Source organism: Coenobita brevimanus, chromosome 100 (assembly GCF_032717465.1).
Source record: "Coenobita brevimanus isolate Jiangsu-jjx chromosome 100, ASM3271746v2, whole genome shotgun sequence".
Lineage (NCBI taxonomy): Eukaryota > Metazoa > Arthropoda > Malacostraca > Decapoda > Coenobitidae > Coenobita > Coenobita brevimanus.
In genome coordinates, this window is record NC_137053.1 from 38,596,311 (window position 1) to 38,620,963 (window position 24,653).

The 24,653-nt window shown below is 42.1% G+C and overlaps 1 protein-coding gene across 1 annotated transcript in view; it reads right to left on the bottom strand.

Annotated features, from left to right (window-relative positions):
- nonC (serine/threonine-protein kinase Smg1) overlaps positions 1-24,653 on the bottom strand; it is a 1,312,439-nt gene that overhangs the window by 1,100,040 nt on the left and 187,746 nt on the right. Inside the window, exon 8 of the mRNA XM_080284159.1 lies at positions 13,306-13,471. Coding sequence (XP_080140285.1) covers positions 13,306-13,471 — 166 coding nt within the window. The remainder of the gene's footprint in view (positions 1-13,305; positions 13,472-24,653) is intronic.

A 24,653-nucleotide genomic window follows, 5' to 3' on the forward strand; every position in this document is an offset into this window, starting at 1 on the left:
CCCATCCTTTCTCTCAACTCTTCAAATGAAATCCCAACCCCCAGGCCTCTCATTCAAGGAAACATTACATATGCACCTAATCATTACTATTTCTGCATGTCTTAGTTCATAAATGCCCTTCCACTACTGTTCACCTATCATAGCCATACATTGTTACACTCTGAACGCATAATGCATACAGGGACCCCTTAGCATGGAGGGAGAGTCCTGTCAGTGACAGGAGAGGCAACAGCTCCCTGAACTTCCTCCAATCACTCCATAACCTAGCCAAAGATCTACCTCCAACCCCACCTCCAACACATAACAACTCCCACAGATAAAATAGCAAAACTTCTCCACACACTCAAGGGATTTTCCAGCAAGGTCGATCTCTTCATGCTTTTCCTGGCACACCAGACACACAAAATCAGCATTATTTCACAGCTAACCTCTTATATAACTACATTTCTTATACACCGATTTATCACAAACACTGTAAGACGGAGTTACTTCCCACATTCTGGTGACAAACTGCACATGGCCATACTCCCTCTACTTAAAAGTACCACCACAAGCTCTTGATTTCATAACTTTTGTTTTATTTGTTCACTTCTCACTTCCGTCATAAGTCGATAAAATGATGGAGGAGACTGACTACAGGGCCCACCTACCTGTACAATACCAAGTCCAGGCATATAACCTGAGACCCATAGCCCACTAGCTGTGGCTAGTGGCTGTGGCAATGGCCTCAGGACCCACTGCCAGAATGGCTACAGGGACACCCTCCAAGTGCTCCTTGGCCCTGTAACTGCCCTGCCTTTCTACATCCACTGACAGGGCAGCCTCCTTGGACACTCTTCTCAGGCTCATGCCCCTCTCAGTTGGGCAGAAGCAGCAGCCTGGGAACCACAATGCCCTGTGCCCTCTGGCACCGATCCAGGCCCTATCCCATCTCAGTTCCAAGAACTAAGCTGGCGCCTCCCCTCCGGTCCACCACTAGGTAGTGGGGAAACAGTTTTCTGCCCGCATGCCCTTGCTGTTGTCAAACCCTGTGATGTAGTGGAGTATGCTGTGCAGTAAAAAAAAAAAAACATGTAGAGTAGTCCTTGAGATACAGAAAAGTGTTTGGGAGTGTGTGCTGGCCTACTCAGCATGTTAGTGTCTACAACAAAAAGATCTGCAAAATGGAATTACCAGGATATTCTTAGGGCTACTGAAATAGGAGCTCCACCTCTCCGTATCACCGCCATTCCCATCCTCCTCGGGAAGTAAGCAATGAGAAAACTTAGGACTGAGGAGTGGCTGGTTAGAGTGATTAGAGGTATGTGGGTACTCACATTCAGGTAAGAGTAAATGGAGATTTGAATGACGAGTTTTCTGTGAAAGTTGGTGTACATCTGGGGTCAGTCTCGACCCCCTTGCTGTAGTAGTTGTTCCCTAGGCAGTCTGGCTGAACAGCCCCGAGTCCCTCAGGAAGGCCATGGCCGAGACCGGGCTTTCCCACAGAGCTCTCAAAGAGTGTATGTTGTATTGTTGGCATAGGTGATTGTGTGCAATGCAGTCTTCCATAATGTGCTTAATAGTATGGGGTGCTGTGTTGCATCCTGGACAGGCATCAGCGACAGAGTCATCCAGCCTCTTCTGAGAGCTTAAGAGGGCTGGATGGTGCCCACATCTCAGCCTGGCCAGGTGGACCCTGTCCTCACAAGGAAGATAGAATTCAGAAGGGTGGATGTCAGGAGGCCGTGCATGCAGCTGTGTGTTGTCTTTAAGTGACTGAATTGAACGGCGAGTGATCTGAGTGTGGATATGCTTCTGGAAGCTGGTCTGAGGTGGGCGAGGGGGGGAGAGATGACAGTACTGAATTTGTGTATGGTATTGTGTGCTGGGTGTTGTTTTGATGTTCCTTCGTGTGGGTGGATGTGCTGCCATGTACTGTAGTGGATGTTGTAGGTTTGTGGAGGCTGCAGCAAGAAACTGGGTGTCTCTCATGTCTAGGTGATCCTTGACTTTGAGGATTTTGGTTTCTTGATGTAGGTGGTCTGTGAGTGTAGTAGCTGTGCAGCCTGTGATTATTTTTAGGGCCTTGTTCTGTATGGTCTGTAGAGTGTTGTAGCGTGTTTTGGTGAGGTTAGAAGCCCAGGCAGGGCTTGCATAATTCATCACTGAACATATGTATTGTTTGTATACTGTGGTGGTGGTTTCTTTGTTGTGTCCGAATGTTGTATGGGCATGTGACCTCAAGGCACTGAGTCTTGGTGTTATTTTATTTTTAATGTTTGTAATGTGTTGTTTAAATGACATTGATGTATTGTATGTTACACCAAGGATTTTGTGTGTGTGTGTGTGTGTGTGGTAGGGGAGTGTTGTTTATGGTGAGGTGTGGGATGCGATTGTGTTCTGCTGTCCGGTTTGTGAGAAGAGTCACTGTAGATTAGGCTGGGGCTATTTTGAGCCTGTTTGTGGTGAACTATTCATGTAGTGTGTTGAGGTAAGGTTGAATGATGTGTGCAGCTGTGTTTGCATTTTGGTGCATACATGTAAGTGTTATATCATCTGCATAGGAAGCTATGTGTATCTGTGGTGTGTGGGGTGTGGGTAGGTCGTACATGTATAGGTTAAAGAGAGTAGGGGACAAAACAGATCCTTGGGGGACACCGTTTGTGAAGTCTCTGATGTTAGAAGACTGACCGGCAAATGTTACATGTGCACATCTGCCTGCTAAGTAGTTTGCCAGCCATCTTTTTGTGTTATTGTGCATGTTTGTGTTGAGTATTTTGTTTGTGAGGTTATGGCGGGGGATGGTATCCAAAGCTATGCTAATGTCTAGTGTGATTAGGAGTGTTCTGTGTGGTGGCCTAGCTGAATTCATGCCATCGAAAACTCTCTGTGCAAGGTCTGTAAGAAGGGTGTTTGTGGAGTGTAGTGGCCTAAAGCCATGTTGTGACTGGGCTAGGAGAATGTGAGGTGTGACTAGTTGTAGTACCAGTCATTCAGTGACTTTAGATGGGGTGCAGAGGAGTGTGATGGGGCGATGTGAAGAGGGTAACGTGGGGTTTTTGTTGGGTTTAGTGATAGTGGCAATGGCCTCAGGACCCCCAGCCAGAATGGCTACAGAGACACCCTCCAAGTGCTCCTTGGCCCTGTAACTGCCCTGCCTTTCTACATCCACTGACAGGGTAGCCTGCTTGGGCATTCTTCCCAGGCTCATGCCCCTCTCGGTTGGACAGAAGCAGCAGCCTGGGAACCACAATGCCCTGTGCCCTCTGGAACAGATCCAAGCCCCATCCCATCTCAGTTCCAAGAACTAATCTGGTGCTTGATGTCCTCTCATGTGACTTCAGAAAATGGACTCCCGTGGGAGATGATATATGCTGATGATTTGGTGTTGATTGCAGAGAATGAAAGGGAGACATAGGAAAGATCTAGGAAGTGGAAAGATGGTAGGGGACACAAGGGCTTAAGAATAAATGTAGATACGAACAAAGGTGATGATATCTAGGGTTGGTGGTAGTACTGTCAAAGAAGAGGGTGAGTGGCCATGTGCAGTTCGCCAAACGGGTGTGGGAAGTAATTCCATCATGTGAAGTATTTGTGATAAGTGGGTGCATAAGAGATGTAGTGGTATTAGAAGCAGACTGTTAGATAATGCTGATTTCATGTTTGCAGTGTGTGGGTGAGAGCAGGTGGAGACTGTCAGGAGTTAAAAAAAAAAAAAAAAAATGATCTTGACGGTGAGTCATTTGAGTGTATAGAAGTGTTTCGTTATTTGGGAGACATGTTATGTGCTGGAGCTGGGACTGGAGCTAGATCTGTGGCTAGAGTATGGAGTGGCTGGAGGAAGTTCAGAGAACTCTTGCCTCTCCTCATAATTGGGCTCCCTCTCCTCATAATTGGGAGAGCATTCCCTCCATGCACAGGGATATTTGTATGTGGCATGTGTTAGGAGTGTAATGCTGTATGATAGTGAGACCTATGTAATAAAGAAGGATGATATCTGTAGGCTCAAACATACAGAAATGACTATGATTAGATGGCTGTGTAATGCATCCTTGAACTCAAAGCCTGGAGGGGCTAGATGTATAATTGAAAGCTTGAGAGGAAGGATGGGACTGGAGTGTATTGGTGTTGTCAGGAGATGGAGGAGATTGAACATGGGAAGAGGATGATGACAATTGGGTGCAGAGAGTGAGAAGTGTGAACATCAGGGGTAGGGTTGTGAGAGCCAAACCGAAAAAGACCAGCGATGAGGTCATAGAGTGCGACCTCAGGGATAAAGGCCTAAATAGGGAGGATGCCAGTGATCAGGCAGTGTGCAGAGCTGCTTGTAGGTAACCAAGGCCAACACATACATGTTGGAGCTTATATAAACGATACAACACGATACAAGTTACAGTAAGACCTCACTATAACAGACTAATTGGGCCCCAAACCATTCCGAAAAATGCGAAATTCCGAAAAAAGTGACATCAGGACTTCCCCCTGATAATCCGGACTTTTTCCAACTCAACCCTTGAATTGCCGGACTAAAAGGGGGAGTACACCAGTCCGGGAATGGCAAAAGTCCGGCCCCACATACCATTCCCCGGACTATTACCATACTTTGTCTGAATTCTCCAATATTGTCCGGCAATTATTCTGATAATCTAGGGCATTCTGGAATGTAGGCTACCTATACCAACATAACTAACATACACAGTACATAAAATAATAACACTGATGCAATAACAATCATAATAATTGACACAATGGCTGTATTTTGCTAGCTACAACCCTAAGAATAGTTGTTTAGACAGTTGTTGACGAGAATGTGGAGGATATGATAGAAGAAGATCAGAAAGCTGAGGAAAAAGAGGAAAATGAGCTAGGAATGGAGCACCACAAGGTCAGCCAACCATTAATCAGCTGACCGAGATATAAAACACACAATCTTGGACCAAATCGGCAATTTTAATTGGAAAATATTTTAATCTTTATCACCATATAGGTTTGTACACCTAATTATTTGAAATTCAGTCAAAAATTTGTGCTTTATTTAATTATTAATAGAAAAGCAGGATTCAGAGCAAAAATTTCTTAAAGTTGATGTAAGTGTTTTGCCTCTAGCCTAACTCACCTTGATGACTTGTTTTGGATAAATATTGATTTATAATGTAGATACCTTTTTTTTTTTTTTTTAATCAAAATAAATATTTATGCAAAACAGAAGTTTGTCAAGGTGTGCTGATGATCTGAAGGGGAAATATCTGCTAACATTGGCCAACCACTCATCAGCTGACCGAGATATAAACACTGACGATCTGAAGGGGAAATATCTGCTAACATTCGCGCATTTTAGCTCTGAAACCTAATTTTTTAATTAAGTTATATTAAGTAAAATTTTTTATGAAGATTTCAGATAATTAGGTGTGTATGAGCCACTCTGGCAAAAAAAATTAAAATACTTTCCAGTGAAAAGTGCCGATTCGATATTAGTCACATCAGGTCCGGTGAGCTAAGTGAGTACTTATGGATCCCACTGACTTTGTCCATAAGAAAATATATATTTTTTTTATTACCTATGAATATTATTGTGTCCAAGTCTTCCTTAAACCTTACTGTGTTGTGCAATAAACTATTTATAGTGGCATTTGAGAAAGGTAAGAGGCAAATGGGATATTGCCACGAGTTAGGAGCTGGTGGCATGAAGCAGGTTGGTGGCCAAGATGCATTTCATGTATGAAAATAATTTCTTGTGTGTGTTACAAATGGCCTTTATCGAGTCAAAGCCTTGCTAAAATTATAGCATGTTGTGCAGCAGACTGCTTATAGTTTTACAAGAGAGAATAATGGTTGGATTTTTGTTGGGAATCCTGGACTTGTACAGGCATTTGTCTGGCATTTGATAATATTGTCTGGCCTCAGCCCATGTCCGGGAAATCTGAAATCCGGGAAACAGGGATCCGCCAAATTGAGGATCGAGTGTATATCAGACATTAGTTCAGATCAAATGAATGGTTCTTAAACTGTTTTGACTACCATTGTGGTACTGTACTGTGTTATAACTTCACCACATTAATCAAATGGTTTTATATATACCGGTATAATAATACTGTACTGTACACTGATAAACTATCTATCTATCTATCTATCTATTGCCAGACACCATAATCCCGTAAGGGGTGGCCATTTGACTTTGAGTTATTTGTTTTACGGGGAAGGGCACTAACCCTCCACCAACCCACTTGTTGACACGTAGGGAGCACGTATGGTTTGGTTATATGGTTGCCACCCAGTGTTGTAAATGATTTCTTGGCTTACAGGAAGCCATTTGGCTTGTCACTCAATGTAAAGCCACCTGTAAAGGAAAGAAAAGCAATAAGAAGTGACAGGAAAGATGAGAGAAATAGGAAGAGAGGAGGGCAGGCACACAAAAAGAATGATAAAGGCTAAGGAAAAAGTAGGCAGCACTACATCAAGCGAGTGGATGATGGTCGCCACCACCTACCACTAAGACTTGTCTTTTATTTACCTTATTGTGGTGAACATAGTTGAAGTGGTCAGGCAGTCTGGACTGCTTCTGGGTTTCTTGGACTTTTTCTGATATATAGGAATTTAGTCCGGTAGCTCCTCGAGTCCGATGAAAGCAAATTCCGGTCTATTGAAGTCCATTATATTGAGGTTTTACTGTAGTTGAAAGCATCTCGCATATTGGCCATCAATCTATATGCCTCCCTAATGATCTTATTTATATATACATAAACAGTAAAATCTTGATATAACGGACTTCAATAGACCGGAATTCGCTTTTATCGGACTCAAGGAGCTACCGGACTAATTTCCTACATATCAGAGAAAGTCCGATAAAGCCAGAAGCAGTCCAGACTGGCTGACCACTTCAGATATGTTCACCACAATAAGGTAAATAAAAGACATGTTTATCAGTGTACAGTACAGTATTATTATATATATTATACCATCTGATTAATGTAGTGAAGTTATAACACAGTACAGTACCACAATGGTAGTTAAAACAGTTTAAAAACTGTTCATGCAATCCGGATTAATGTCTGATACATCCGAGAAGTCTGGATTACCAGGGGGGAGTCCGGATGTCACTTTTATCAGAATTTTGCATTTTTTGGAATGGTTTGGGCCCCAATTAGTCCGTTATGGTGGGGTCTTACTGTATATATTTTTTATGAAAGGAAGAAGGAAGCAAAGGTAGGATCCCACAAACTGTTCCTTACAAGAAAAAACAAAAACAATACAAAAGAGAGCCAAATTCAAGATCCACTCACTTCGAGATGCCTGGACACACTGCATTTGAACAACTGGAGAGCATAGGAAGTAGCAAATACAGACAGAGGGAGACAGTTCCAGAGATGACCTGTTAAATGAAGGACTGGGAGTAACGGTTAACTCTTCCATTAGACAGCTGGACCGAAAAGGGATTAGGGTTTGTTGCTAGACGGGTCATAAAGGTGGAGGGATACAAGCGGACAGTTCAGAGGAGCAGTGACCATTGAAGTAGTGAAAGAAAAGAGATAAAGATGCAACAGTGCAGCAAAGAGGCAGAGGTTGAAGGGAGCCAGTAAGAGGAGAAGAGTTAATGAGACAAAAAGTCTTTCACTCCACCATATTAAGAAGTGCAGTATGTGGGGAGCCTCCCCACACATGGGAGTTATACTCCACACAGGGGCGAATAAAACTCATGTATAAAGTCAACAACTGCGCAAGGGTAAAGAAGGTATGGAGTTTGCTTTGCACACCTAATCTCTTTGAAGCAGATTTTACAAGAGATGCAATATGATCTTTCCAAGATAAGTCCCGAGTGAATGAAACCCCAAGCATGTTCAAGGATGATGCAGGATTGAGCTGGATATTATTAAACATTAGTGGGCGCTCCTGTGGAAGATTTTGTTGAGTTGATAGATGTAAAAACTGAGTCTTTGATGCATTAAAAACATACACAGATTCTCCTTTATGGTCATGCCTACATCGGTCTCTTCCCTTGTTTTGCTGATCTTCTCTCTTCCCACTTTATACTCATAACTAGGTCTTTTGCCACTTCTATTTCTAAGACACAGCATTTTTTTTGCATTAAACTTCATTTTCCAAGTCTGGCTCCAACTGTTCAACTCATCTAAATCATCATGCAGCTCCTCACAAGTGTCACCATTCCGGATTCGTTTCATAATTTTTTACGTCATCTGCAAAACATATTCACATAAAAGCTGAACCCCTAAGAGGCTGTTCACGTTCCGGAACATCCGTCAGGAAAAAGCAGTCGATGTTCCAGAAAGCATTTCTATTCCACAAGCCTATTATATACCAGAAATGTGGTGTGGGTCTCTATCAATTGGTTCACAGAATACCATACACTAAAAGTATATTAGTGTGAAGAGCTGTGGTAATATGAACAGTTGTACATATTTTCTATCTATCTATCTATTGCCAGACGCCTCAATCCTGTTTGGGGTGGCCACAATCAAATCGCCTCCAAGTCGCCCTGTCCCCAGCAATTTCACTGCCCTGCTCCCAACTCACACCCCCCTCTCTCATATACCTCTCCACCCCATCCCTCCATCTCATCCTCGGCCTCCCCCCTCCCTCTTCCCCCCTCCACCTCACTCACATACACTCTCTTCGTCAGTCTTTCACCCTCCATCCTCTCCACATGGCCAAACCACCTAAGTGTGTTCCTCATAACACTTCCTATCACATCCACATCAACACCACAACGCTCCTTTATATCCTCATTCGTCAGCCTGTCTCTCCATGTCATTCCACAGGCTCCTCTTAAATAACTCATTTCCACTGCTCTCACTCTTGACTTGTGTCCTTCCAACAACATCCAAGCTTCACTTCCGTACGTTAGAGTTGGTATCACAATACTGTCATGTAGTAACTTTTTCACTTCCATGCTCACTTCCCTGTTTCTTATCACTGCTTTCAAAGAACCAGCAACTTTTCTTCCCTGCTGTACCATTTCAACCACTTCACCCTCCAAACCTCCATCCTTACTCATCACACTACCCAAGCACTTAAATGTACTCACATTTTCCAATTCCTCACCATCCAACCTCGCTGTACATTCACTGACTTCACCTCTCTCAAAGACCATCACTTTACTCTTCCCTACATTAACCTTTAGATTCCATTTCTTAAACACTCTCCCAAACTCATCCACCAAGCCTTGCAGCTCCTCTTCGTCTTCACTCAACAACACAGTATCATCTGCAATCAACAGTACAGGGAGTTTCCAAACACTATCCTCTCTCACCAGGGCCACTCCAACATCCACTACCCTACCTTGTATCTCTTTTATTACCCCATCCATGTACAGATTGAACAATAATGGAGACATGACACATCCCTGATTCAACCCAACCTCCAAAGAGAAAAATTCACTTAGTTCACCATCCACACGCACTGCAGCCTTAGCACCATCATACATACTCTTCACAGCATTCAACAACTTCCCATGTACTCCATATATTCTTAATACTTTCCACAATCCTTGTCTATCCACCCTGTCATATGCTATCTCCAAATCCATGAAAGCCGCATATAACTTCTTTCCCTTCTCTAGAAACTTTTCCACTAGAGATCTAAGTATGAATATCTGATCTACACAACCTCTTCCCTTCCTAAAGCCTCCCTGTTCTTCTCCAACTAATTCCTCTGTTCTTTCTCTAACTCTGTCAATAAGTATCCTACCATACACTTTTCCTATTATACTAAGAAGACAAATGCCCCTATGATTTCCACACACTTCTTTTTCCCCTTTTCCTTTGCACAAGGGAATAATTATACCTGACTTCCAATCCTCAGGGACTCTACCTTCCTCCCAGGCCAATCTTCACGTCTTCCACATCCATTCTACTACTATCTCTCCCCCATGCTTCAGCATTTGACCACACACTCCATCAATTCCTGGGGCTTTCCCCAATTTAACTTTCTTCATTGCTTCCACAACTTCTATCCTACTGATTTCTTCCTGTCTTCTCACCTCCCTCCTTCTCCCAGCCACTTCCACTCGCATTACTTCCATCCTCTATGTTCAACAATTCCTTAAAGTGTTCTCTCCATCTGCTCACTTTTTCTCCCTTCTCCACTAGTAATCTACCATTTTTATCTTTCACTCCCCTGCTAACCTCACTTCCACCCTGTCTTACTCTCTTCACCTCCTTTCAGAACATTTTCTTACAGTCCCTCCACTTTACACTCAAATTCCTTCCAAATTCCTCATCCACTCTCTTCTTACTCTCTCTTACTAATCTTTTCACCTCACTTTTTCTTTCTACATATAACTCTCTTCCGCCTCTCAACTTCTTCCACGCCCCTATTTCTCATCCATTCATTGTATGCTTTCTTCTTTTGTGCCACAGCCTGTTTCACCTCTTCAGTCCACCACACTGTTCCTTGCACCTCCCTCCGTCTTCTCTTCACCCCACACACATCACATGCTGCACATATTTCTTCTGTAAATATCCTGCACACACCTTCCACGTCCCCCACCTGCTCCTCTGCATATTTGCCCAAACGTTCCTCCACTTCTCTCTTATACTCTGCCTTTTTCTCATCCTCTTGTAACCTTTCCACTCTCCTTGCAACTACTCCTTCCTCTCGTCTTTCCCTTCTTCTATTCCTCCATCTTACTTGGATCCTAATTCTGGCCACCACCAAGTAGTGGTCAGGAAGTTCACTCCCCCAACCTCTATAAGCTCTTGCATCCATTACACATCTTCACGTCCTTTCATCCACACACACATAATCAATCATTGCCTTCCTTTCATTCAGTTCACCACCCACCCTTCTTATCACTCGCCATGGATACCTGTGGATCATTTTATGCCTGAAGAGGGTATTGACTATCACCAACCCCCTCCCAGCACAAATGTCCAGTAATGCACTGACATTCTCATCTATCTCAGCAGGCACACCCCACTCACCAACTATTCCATCCACCTTCACATTCCCTACTTTACCATTCATATCACCAATCAAAAACACTCTCTCATTCCTTCCAAACTTTTCCATGGACACTTCCACATTTGTCCCCTTCCCATAACTGTTTGTTTTTTATAGCTCTCCCTAACTCAACGTCACTGACACCAGTACAGTAAAACATTGTTCAAGGCTGGCAGCTATAAAGGGGTTAATGGAATACATTATTGTTTGTGTCAATACTCTCTTTCACACATACACATAAGAACAAAAGGAATGAGCATTAAATGTACATTTAACAGTAAAGAGCAGAAATAAGTGTATACTCTGTCGGTCCGAAATATATTGGGAAGCGTGACATTGAACAAAGAATGTGGAACTGAATGCTAACTTACGAGAACATGTGAAATGAAAGTATTTTTATTCTGATTAGTAAACATTTTTGTTCTATTTCTTCCCCTATAATTGTTAAACTCATAAATTTTCGTCTAAGCATACAGCTTAATTACTTTACCAATTGAATTCATGATCCTCTACTTTGTCTTCTGTATTTTTCTGCCTATTTTGAGGGTGATAAATTACCTTTCTCTTGCTGAAAGATTTTCCTTTCATTTTCATAACATTCCTTAACCCCTAACCGCCGGCTGACGTGTATAGCAGTCACGATTTTGGGCACAGAGCAACACCGGTTGATGTGTATAGCCGCAGGCGTCTTCCCACTACACTTTGAACTTTAACTTATCCTTACTCATTGACGGAACGACCCAGAGACATGGGAATACTTTCATTTGAGAGAGGAAGAGTTGGTGATTCTTATGTATCTTTAATTTTTTCTCTAGCTGTTATAGTTTGGCAGATATTAGGGTTTAATGTAATGGTATTTTTTACGTCACATATATCCCCCGTTGGGAGGAGCGTGTAACATCGCAAAACCCCTGGCGTGTAGGGGTTAAGCCTTACCTATGATTGTTTCTGGGATAATGGAAGAAACTTGATCATAATTAGGGTGCATGTTACATTAGCATTTAAACATATCAACAAAAACATCAGAGATGAAGTGACCGCCTGGCTGCTTGGGATGCTAGAGTACGGTCATATAAACATACTAGTGACCTTTGTTCCCTTACCATAATTGCTTGCTGTTTTTTTATAGCTCTCCCTAACTCGACATCAATGACACCAATACAGTAAAGCATTGTTTGAGGCAGGCAGCTCTGAAGGGGTCAATGGAATACATTATTGTTTGTATCAATACTCTATCTTTCACACACATACTCAAGAATGAGCAAAAGAATGAACAGTAAAAGTAAGAGGAAGAAATAACTGTACGCTCTGTCGGTCCAAAATATGTTGGGAGGCACGATATCTAACGAAGAATGTGGAACTGGATGCTAACTTGCGAGAACATGTGAGATGAAAGTTTTTTTTTTTTTTTTTCTGATTAGCAAACATTTTTGTTCCATTTCGTCCCCTAAAATTGTGAAACCCAAAAATTTTTGTCTAAGCATACAGCCTGAAGACTTTACCTATTCAATTCATATTCCCCTAGTTTGTTTTCTGTATATTTCTATTTTGAAGGTGGTAAATTACCTTCTCTAGCTGAAAGATTTCCTCCCTTATTATCATCACGTCCTTTAAGTCATACCTACGCCTGTTTCCGACATAATGGAAGAAACTTACAAAATGTACTCAAAAGTGGATTTTGTTTCCCAATTTTCCAACTAGAGCCCAGGTTAGGTTAGGTTAGGTTAAACTATTAGGTAGTTAAGCAAGGTTAGGCTAGGTTAGGTTATCAGTTGCCTCACCAAAACTTCGCCCTACCACCCTTGTGACTGAATTGTGAGCAGGAGGTGTGGCTGGGGGGAGACAGACTCATGCTCATTTACCCATGCCTCGCTTGCTAGCAACTGGATGCTTCCTGTTTAAACCAGAGCTATCGTATGGATAATTCTATGTACTACTGTGCCACTGAACCATTCGGTCACGGCCCAGATATACCGAAACCTGGATAATCCAATCCTGGATCATCGAGCTTTCACTGTATATATAACATTGTGGCCTAAATATTGCATACATTTTAGTTCAAGCATTTTACCATTTAAAACAGTGAACATGATGTGATATATGACTGTATTTGGGGGAAAGGGTATTCATTACAGTCTTAGTTCACACCTAACAAGATAGAGAAATATGTGCTGGAAGACTTATAACAGTGATGGGTGAATGGGTTAAATAAACATTTTTTTTTATCATTACTCAGCTGATTCCAAATATCACAGAAGTATTCCCTTATGATACAGATACCAATATTAATCGGCTTTTGCTAGACGATGTAAAGTATTATCTTGCTCTACATTCATAAGCAATGTATCTAACAAACAGTCATTTGCCCACCTGATTCAGAGCATCCAGAAGAGCTTCCTCCCAGTGGTGTTGCAAAATTTTTTCTGCTCCAGTAATCATCTTCCCCAGAGCATCAACCAAAAAATTGGGAGACAAAACTGGGTTGACTGATGGGGTAATCTGCGGCCCAAGGCAGCGTAGCACTGTTGTGAACACACTGAAATGCAAGTATGACACATTTAGAAGAAGCAAAGGTCTATGTCAGTATACACTAGTACTCCAAGTACAATCACTCAGAAAAGAACATCACCCTTGGCTGGAGAGCTACAAGCCATGTGGATCTGGTAACACTGTATGGTACACATAGATATACAAACACACAAGTTCGGTGTATCCAATGTATATACATGTTTGTCAAATGACCAAGTGTTTAAGCAGTGAAAAACATACTGTGGCACAGTAGTTGTATGACAAATTTATATGTACTGTACGCTCGCACTGGAAGCATGAGCACAGTGCACGAATAGCATAGTACACGATTGACCAAAAATCATAACCATAAAACTTTCAATGCACGAGTTTAGCCCACAATATGTGAGGCAGAGGCAAGGAGTCGCCCAAAACTGCTGTTTTCCCTGACTATGTGACACCCCTCCCTGCACAAAGCACGCATCATGACTCAGAGGCTCTTGGGGAAATTGCTCGAGGAGTTTACAGTAAGATCTCGCCAATAACGACTTCGACAATAATGCTTTTGGTAATGTCGGTAAGTTAGAATAGATACCCAGTTTCTATAATAACGTTTGAATTCACTTGAACAATGGTTATTTCGCGAATGCCAAGTTGTCATACTGCAAATATGTCTATAACAAGATGAGGACTGAAACAGACAAACAAGACATGAAGGAAATTGCCGAAAATGTAAGCAGGAGCGAGGAGGAGATGAAGGATCCTCCCCTCACCACCTGCCCTGACCTGCCCGCCGCCGTCCCCTCCACCACCACAGCCCCATCTTACTCACCAGCTGCCTCTCCCTCCACCTCCTCAGCCCCACTTGACTCACCTGCTTCACCTGGCATACCTGCAACTCCCACCATAATAACTGTTGCTACATTCTGGATGAAATATAACATTCGACAGGCTGTAAATTTCTTCGTCAAAGCCTGGAATAATACAACACTGCCATCTGTTAAACGCGTGGTGCGGTCGGAGAGACGGGGACACTCTAAGTGTGTTGCTGCACCTCGAAACCCCTGCTATTTAAGTCCATGATGCCTGTCATTTACTGTTGTTAAGGTGACTGACTATATTTTTGTTACTGTAGCTGTATCTGTAGTATTCGTTTCGTTTCGTTTTTAAAGGCTCCAACATGCTTGCATGTGTCAGCCTTGGTCACCTAATGGCAGTTCTCCACGCTGCACGATCTATTGCAGCCTCCCTGTTCAGTCCCTTAACCATGAGGTCACACTTAATGACCTCATCCCATGTCTTTCTCGGTCTACCCCTCATAACCCCACCCCCAATATTAACACTTCTCACCTTCCTCACCCAATTATCATCCCCCATCCTCTCCACACGTCCAAACCACCTCAATCTACCTCTCCTCATCACAACACCAATACACTCCAGTCCCATCCTACCTCTCAACTCTTCCATTGTAAACCCAGCCTCTCCAGGCCTTGGATGCAGGGACGCACAGCACATCCACCTAATCATTGTCATTTCTGTACGTCTGAGCCGGCGAATATCTTCCTCCTTCACTGCCCAGGTCTCATTGCCATACAGCATTACACTCCTAACAAATGCTGCATACAAAGACCCCTTAGCACATAGGGAGAGCCCTCTCAATGTCAGGAGAGGCAAGAGCTCCCTGAACTTCTTCCAACCACTTCTCACCCTAGCCACAGAGCTAGCTCCAGCCCCACCTCCAGCACACAACATGTCTCCCAAATAACAAAACTCTTCCACACACTCAAGAGATCCACCAACAAGTTCAATCCTTTCACATCTCACAATCTCCACCTGCTCACCCTGGCACGCCATACACATAAAATCAGCATTATCTCGCAGTCTACCTCTGATACCACTACATCTCTTATGCACCCATTTATCACACACACCGCACAAGATGGAATTACTTCCCACGCCCTTGTGGCAAACTGCACATGGCCACTCTCCCTCGTCTTTAACAGTACCGCCACCAACCCTAGATATCATCACTTTTGTTTTATCTGCATTTACCCTTAAACCCTTTTGCCCCATACCATCTCTCCACTTCCTAAACCTTTCCTCCGCCTCCCTTTCATTCTCTGCAATCAACACCAAATCATCAGCATACAACAACTCCCATGGGAGTCCGTTTCTAAAGTCACGTGAAAGGGCTTCAAGTACCATGATAAACAACATGGGACTCAAGACTGACCCCTGATGCACACCAACATTCATGGAAAACTCATCACTCAAATCTCCATTCACTCTCACCTGGGTGTGAGCACCCACATACATGGCCATAACCACTCTAACCAAACACTTCTCCAAGCCAAGCTTTCTCATTCCCCACTTCACCACCTTTCTAGGGACTCTGTCAAAGGCCTTTTCCAAATCAACAAAAACAAAATAAAGATCTCTTCTCCTACCAATATATTTTTCCTGAAGCTGTAGAACAATGAATATGGCATCAGTGGTCCCCCTACCTGGCATAAACCCAAACTGCATCTCATCAATATTCACTCTTTCTCTAATCATACCTTCTAAAACTCTCTCCATTACCTTCATTATCTGATCTAAAAGCTTTATACCTCTATAATTTCCTCTTTCCAGGGCATCACCCTTCCCTTTATACACATTTACAATTACACTCTTCAGCCAATCATCTGGGACAACACACTCATAAATAATCCTGTTTATCAAGTCAGTGACTAAACTCACCCCTATATCGCCTGAGGCCTTCAACGTTGCAGCAGTCAACCCAGACACACCTGCTGCCTTCCCCACCCTCATCCTGCAGTAGCAGTATCAATCAAAGGCCAAGGGCCAGACACTGGATCTGCTGGCTCCAAACCTTCCCTGTCCCTGTCAAACTCCTCATTCAACAACCGGTTATAATGCTCTCTCCATGCATCTTTAATATCCTCACTGTTCACCAATACCCTTCCTTCATCATTCTTCACACATTGCTCACCTATGATATCCCGATTATCTCTCTTCACCTGACATGCCACCCTAAATATATTTTTCCTTTCCCCATGATTTAGGTTATCAAGTAATTGTCTCTGTGACTCAGACTTTGCCCTGTATACCTCTCTTCTAGCCCTATGCTTGGCAGCCAAATATTCCTCTTTGTTACCACCCTTCTTCCATTCCCGAAAAAGTCTTCTTTTCTCCTTAATTGCAGCTTCTACACCCTCATCCCACCACCAAGTTACTTTATGTCTTGGTGGTCCTCTTGTCCAGCCACATGTTACATCAGTAACTCTCAAGAATTGTTCTTGAGGGCTCTGTACTGTTCATTAACGCCTGTGTCTACATCTCCCTGTTCAGCCACCACTCTCCTCAACTCGCTATAGAAGGCATCCCTTACTACTTGGTTTTTCAGCTTCCATACTTTCCTCCTAGGTACATAAGTCCTCTTTTTCATCACTTGTTCTTTAAGCACCATATCACAAATCAATAGTTTGTGCTGCTGCACACACTCCTCATTTCCTATAACTTTAACATCCATCACCAACCTCCTATCAGCCCTCCTAACCAGAAAATAATCTATCTGACTGCTATTTCCCTCAGACTCATACGTAATTAACCTACTGTCTCTTTTCCTAAAATATGTGTTGCACACAATCATGTCCGTTGCCTCCCCAAACTCGAGTATCCTTTCCCCTTCTGCATTCCTTAGACCATACGCACATCCCCCATGCACTCCTTCATAACCTTGTGCTGCTTCACCTACATGACCATTTAAGTCCCCTCCCAAAATCACTATCTCATCATCCCGCATACCACCCACTACACGTATTAAATCACCCCAAAATCTATCTTAAAAATTTTCTCTTTATTATATCTCAAAGGTTAAAGAAATATCAAGGTTTGAGGGATCCCGCCCACATGCTATTTTTCCCATAAGCTTATGTATTCACATTAAGTAAAATCACAGTGCACGAGGTCGTGGACCACCCATTCACTTGCGCACAGTGCGAGCGTACTGTATTAGATCATATTTCACAATGCACTGAAAAATTACAAATCAGTTTCAATAATCTGCAACCATACTGAATCTGCTACTTGAACCTCTCATTTGGTTCATTTTTTTGCAGAAGACAGGGAGCTAGATAGCCAGCATGGATTTTACATTCACACTACAGTATTTCTTTGCTCACACACACACACACACACACACACACACACACACACACACACACACACACACACACTGATTTATAATATAAAAATAAGATTTTGGAATTTATTGGCAATATTACTTTATGTATTACTTAATTTCCTCAAGAGTTGTAAAATCATCCTATAATTCAATATTTCCACTGTTTATAACAACTGCATTTCCACTGATGACACTAGGATAACATAAAAAAACATTACAACATACTTGAAAATGTATCATTCATCATCATCATTCAATCCTGAGTTGCCCCATGAGGAACATAGGAGCACAGGGCTAGGCAAGTTGGTCCTGACATTTAAGATGACAGTGACCAGCCTCACTCATCCCTGAGTGGCATTATGTCAGCAATAAACCCCAACCACCCCTTGGATAGAAACCTGCCACAGCTCAATCTGTTAGGACTCCATATTATAAATACAATTAATTATAGAAAACATGATAGATAGATAGATAGATAGACAGATAGAAGCAGCAAGTCAGAGGTATTGTGTCTGCGAGAATCAAGCAATGCTAAACATGCTTACACACTCTAACTCAAGGAATGCTTTATAGGCACATGACAGTGCCTAGTGACCATACACACACATACACACGTACTCACACACAGGTTTCTAGAACTTTCCAACCACAGAGTAACACACGTGATACGACCCCTGCTACACCAGAATTTAGGAAGCAGAGCTCAGAAGGAGGTTAGCCATAGAACCGACAGGTAGTAGGGAGAAGGAGCCTAGCAACATGGGCGAGAGGATGGAAGAGAGAGAGAGAGAGAAGAGAGAGAGAGAGAGAGAGAGAGCGAGACTGGGAGGAAGCTTGCAGGACTCTATACTTCACTCGTGTGTGAGATTTTGTTAATATTTCCAAATAAAAAATAGTCTCATACTCATCTTTACCTCTCCTGTAATTGCATGACAAATGGGAACGAGGATTATCTACTTACAAAACTACTCAAGTATAACAACCACTCGTCCACGAGTCTAATATATATGTGTAACTGATCTACAAAACTTCACTACAAGAACCTTACAAAGTTATTGTAAGATATGGCGGCAGTGAACATACGAACCTCGTCTACGAATCTACAGTGAATTCCTACAAAATACAAGCTACAAGCCTACGAGTCTACAAGCCTACAAGTCTACAAGCCTACAAGTCTACAAGCCTATGAGTCTACAAGTCTTCAAGCCTATGAGTCTACAAGCCTACGAGTCAACGAGTGTACAGTTGATTCTGCATTATCAAGATTGAAAACAAAAAATACCTCTCACAACCAACAACTCACAACCAGCTCCTGACAGTATTCTCTCCAACCAGCCCCCTCCGTCTCCCTGATCATCATGCTGATTATGAAGAGGTCACAGGACGTCTTGCCAGTAGTTTAACAAAGTACTGATACAAACAATCTTGCAATTTCTACGACGAACCAACAAACTTCAACCATCAACAATCAACTACAAGTAACAACTCTACAAGTCGTCTGTATAATCTTCTACATGCACACAAGTAGCGACAGTCTTCATCCCACAACGAGTAAATCACAAGAGAAAAGGACCGAGAATACATCGTGAAAGAAACACAAAACAAACAAACGAAGAGTGAGACATGACTCACAACTCACAACCATCTGAACTCACCCTTCTTTCTCTCCTACCGCCCCCCAACCCTACCGCCCCCCAACCTCCACCGCTGACGCAGGAATGAAGAGGTCAAGACGACGAAGCAAATACCAAGCCCATATTCACAGCTCATCTTACTCACTCATCTTCACTCAAGTTACTCATCACTACTCAGTTACACACTACAGCTACCAGTGTGGGAAGTGGACGTCACCATAAGTGGTTGCTGAGACGACAACACGTCAATCAACCCATGAAGGACAACGCTATCACCACGTGCAACACCACTCACACCATTCCCACCACAGTAAAAATTAGTGAGTTACATAGTTACTTCATTTATACAATACACAGTGATAGACAAAAAAAACTTCTGCACAAAATATAAAACGTGCCGCATAGTTACAACTTACGTACACAAACTTACTTCAATTATCTGCATAACTCAAACACTAAATAATCACCAACAATAAATATTCTACACTGTATATATTCATTCATTTATTATAGCATTTATTTACTACCAACGAGTGTTACCATTTATATCTACATAAAATACGTGTTTCATACATACAGCTATATATTATTACATCTACAAAGTAATAAAGAAAATATACCATCACAGTTACTCAGTGAGCGATTAAAAGAACTGTATTAAACATTTATAAATTAAAGCTACCTAGTGGAAATAGATAAATTAAGTTACAAGGAAAACCAGGAAAAGAAAAAAAAAATGGCCAACACAAATGACGTTAGCAAGAATGAACATCTTCAACACAATCATGAAGACAAAGATTTCCACACAGTGCTGACACATATATTGCCCACGATAGGTACAAGTGAACAAAAAGTCAGTGTATATAGTTAATATTGCATATAGTGTATATATATTTTTTATATAAAATAACAAAATATGGGGCCATATAATATCATTTTCAGTAATATCTGTGCAATATAAACTAAACCTTAAAAAAGGGTCCCAAGGGAATTAACCAGCAATTATGCAACAATGAACAACGCAGAAAAAGTGTAGACAAACGAAGAAAAACAAACTATAGAAAATCAATACGTACAAAAAAAAAAGAAAAAAAAAAGAAATACAGTAGGATCACATAACAAACAAATGAAAATAAGAGTAAGTGTTACTACAAATGCCAAAATACCACATAAACTCCTTCTATAAGTGAAACAAAAGGCAAATTAGTGTTCTCCACAAGCACGTGGCATGGCACATCATCACATAAACTCCTATAAGTGAAACAAAAAGATAATTAGTGTTCTCCACAAGCAAGTGGGATGGCACATCATCACATAAACTCCTATAAGTGAAACAAAAAGCAAATTGTTGTCTCCACAAGCTAGTGGCATGGCACATCATCGACCGCAGCATGATCGGATTCAGTGTCAGGACTGCAAATATTACAATTATGCAACTACAAACGATATGTAACTACAAACAGTATGTAACAATTATGTAACAGTTGCAATAACAAGATGTAACTTTTATGTAACTTTAACTACAATTATAGGGCCAACACAATTATGTAACAGTTGCAGTAACAAAATGTAACTACAATTATCTGGCCACAATTATGCATTACCACAATATATGTAACAATTCATAAAATGTTACAATTATGTATTACTACAATGTTACTACAATGTAACAATTACAATACAATTATGTAACAATTCACAATGTTACAATTATGTATTACCACAATGTTACTACAATATTATGTAAAGTCATACAATTTTACCACAATTCTGTATTACCAGAATCATCATACAAGTTAGGTGAAATATTAGGCACTACTAAAGGGATAACTCGATATGTAATGTAATAACCTAGCAGTATTACCATTGTACAATTATATGCGTATGTCTGTTATACATACACATCTTACAAAATGTCATACAACAACCATTGCATTGATTCAGATATGTATACAACTTGTTTAAAATGTAATATTACTAAATCATTGCAATTTACTATGAATATTATATGTATACAATATTATAATCAATATTATGTACTAATAGATTAGCATATGTCAATGATAATTACTGTCGGAGGACCTCCAGCGGCGTGACCGAGCAATGTTAAGACTCCATATTATAAATACAATTAATTATAGAAAACATGATAGACAGATAGATAGACAGATATATAGACAGACAGATAGAAGCAGCAAGTCAGAGGTATTGTGTCTGCGAGAATCGAGCAATGCTAAACATGCTTACACACTCTAACTCAAGGAATGCTTTATAGGCACACGACAGTGCCTAGTGACCATACACACACATACACACATACTCACACACAGGTTTCTAGAACTTTCCAACCACAGTGTAACACATGTGACACGACCCCTGCTACACCAGAATTTAGGAAGCAGAGCTCAGAAGGAGGTTAGCCATAGAACCGACAGGTAGTAGGGAGAAGGAGCCTAGCAACATGAGCGAGAGGGTGGAAGAGAGAGAGAGAGAGAGAGAGAGACTGGAAGGTAGCTCGTGGGACTCTATACTTCACTCGTGTGTGAGACTTCGTTAATATTTCCAAATAAAAAATAGCCTCATACTCATCTTTACCTCTCCTGTCATTGCATGACAAATGGGAATGAAGATTATCTACTTACGAAACTACTCAAGTATAACAACCGCTCGTCCACGAGTCTAACATATATGTGTAACTGATCTACAAAACTTCACTACAAGAACCTTACAAAGTTATTGTAAGAAATCTGACTGGAGCACTTTACTTGCCCACTAAACCGTCAGGTGCCATAATTTGGTTATGTGGTTACCACGCATCGGAGTAAATGGTTTCCTGGTGTAAAGGAAACCATTTGGCTCTTTAGAGTCACCCACAGACAGAAGGAAGAGGAAACAATGATGGAAAGAAAAATGGATGGAATACAGGAAAAGGCAATCACCCATGAGCAAAATTACATCACCTGAGTGGATGGTGATTGCCCCTCCTAACACCACTATATATACAGTACCCTTGCGTCTAACACGCGTTTTGTCCAGCACGATTCGCGTCCAGCAGGGAGAGCAAAAAATTAGTACAATTTAATACAATTTAATTATTGTAATATGGGTGCGTTAGCATAACACGGATGGAGCTCTGAGAAGTGGGCGAAATCCGCAGAGTTCGCCTCTAGCACGATCACCCCCGGTCCAACACGGTCATACTGGACGTTCCCGTGATGCTGACAGCCAATCAAAACTTCCGATCAAGTAGCCTGCCCCGCCCGCTATCGTGAAGTGATCGTGATGTTGCCCAATTAAAAACGCTTGTGCTCCCATGTGATGTTTTGTTTAAATTTCTCTCGCCACAGCGCCACTCAGTCGCATAATTCGCATTGGATGGTGCTTTTTTCTCGCTGCATTTTCTGCCCTTCCTACTGCATTTTACCCTGCTCACGATGCCTAGGAAGCCTTCTGAGAACCCCAAGAAGCAGTGGCACCTCCCTCAGGCAACCAAGCTAGAAATCATCAAGAGGAAGAAGAAACGGGAGAGGAATTTCGAAGGATTTATGAGGGAGGTTGAGGAGGAGCAGCACCCATTACTCGCTAGTGATGCCAGCAGCCAGCCTCCAGGGACCCAGTAGGATTACCTACAGCCTCGGATACCACCTTCCATTCCCAGCAAGCCCACCAACATTATCCTAAAAGGTTAGTTATCATTCATAGTACAGTACCATTTATTATAATTACAGTAGTACCAATATACGTATGGGTATATGGTAGGTACTTAGGGTGACTTTTCCCAGGGTTGCTGACATAATTCATTTTTCCCCATAAGGTCTGTTGTTTGTCCAACACATTTTTGGTCCAACACGGGACCTGTGCATGACAATAATACCGTGTTGGACGCGAGGGTACTGTACTTAACCCCTTAAACGCGGCTGTGTACGGCCGATTCCCCCGCTGTGGCGGGGTTGTAGCGGGGTCTGAGTACCTGTGGGAAAATATTTGCCAAAAATCAGAGATTAACCCTAGAACATTAAAATTTTTATGGCATATAGTACTTACATTCAGCTTTCTCCTGAGACAGATGTTGAGCCTTCGTGGACTACCAAAGGACTTGTGAAGACTTGCAAAGTTGGGTAACAAAGTCTTCACTTTCACACCTCCAGAAACCTGGTTTTCTTTCTACCACAGCCTCAATCTGTCACAGTACACTTTATACAACAACGTACAGGTTGTTTGGAATCCGTATTTGTACAATAAGCACTGAAAATAAGGCTATAATGAACAGAGCGCACGGCCAACATGCAGCGCGGCGGCGATCTTCCCGTCACTGAACACACATTTCCCTTTTCATGGCTAAAAACACATATACTACATTATTTTCCTTCATAGTACTTCGCAAAGGCTTGCTTGGCACTATTACGGCCCTAAAAATCACTGTCACTGCCAGTATTGTGAAGCGGGAATGAGGAAGACCACCGCGGCGCGAGTTTATTCAGCCTTACGCCAGGCACTTTATTCTCGCTCCGGTCGGCCACTCGCACTTCATTTCTATCGCTCACTTTCACTCTAGCTGTCAGTTTTTTGCCTTATTCATCAGTGTCACTGTCCATTGTTATAAAAATAATATTTTCTACACAACAAACTGTCACTGTCAGAACATAGAATAGGAACATATGCTTTCAACTTCTTACACTGGAGTGACTGTCACTCGCAATACTTATATTATTACTATGTACAATTATTTACACAAAAAAACACTGTCACTGTCAGTGCTTTTACAAGTACATACACTAATTTACACTCATCAGACTGTCACTGTCAGTACGTAAAAGAAAACTAAACACTAGTATCACTGTCACTCTCAGTATTATTTTCAAGAATCTTACCCTTATTTTCAATATCTAGTCAGGCTGTGGTAGTCAAAGAAACACGGGTAAGCACAGAGGGGAATTTTGCACTCTTTGCACTGCAAGGAGGTGCGCCTAAATGTTCTTTCCTGCCTGGTAGTGTGGCTGCACACATGACACCTCCTGAGTGCTTTTCCCCTCTTGGCAGTGGCAGGCAGTGGCTCCAGGCGATGTCGCTGAAGGTAGGCCTGACACTGTAGGCGGTCTGGAGGTGTCTGTGGGTGGCGCTTGGGACCTGATGGCAGTACCTGCCCATAACGCTGAAGCAGCTGGTAGACACAAGTCTTTGAAAATCATCGGAGAGAGTAGTTTGCTGGCTTCCTGTTCTTGATCTTATACAGGATGAAGGCATTCAGCATGCACATATCAATCAAGTGCAAGAGCACCTTCCTGTACCAGCGACGGTTCCTCCTCAGGCAGTCTATCTCTCCGATCATCATGTCAGACTTGTCCACCAGCCGCATATTGACGTTGTAGTCAATGACAGCATCAGGCTTC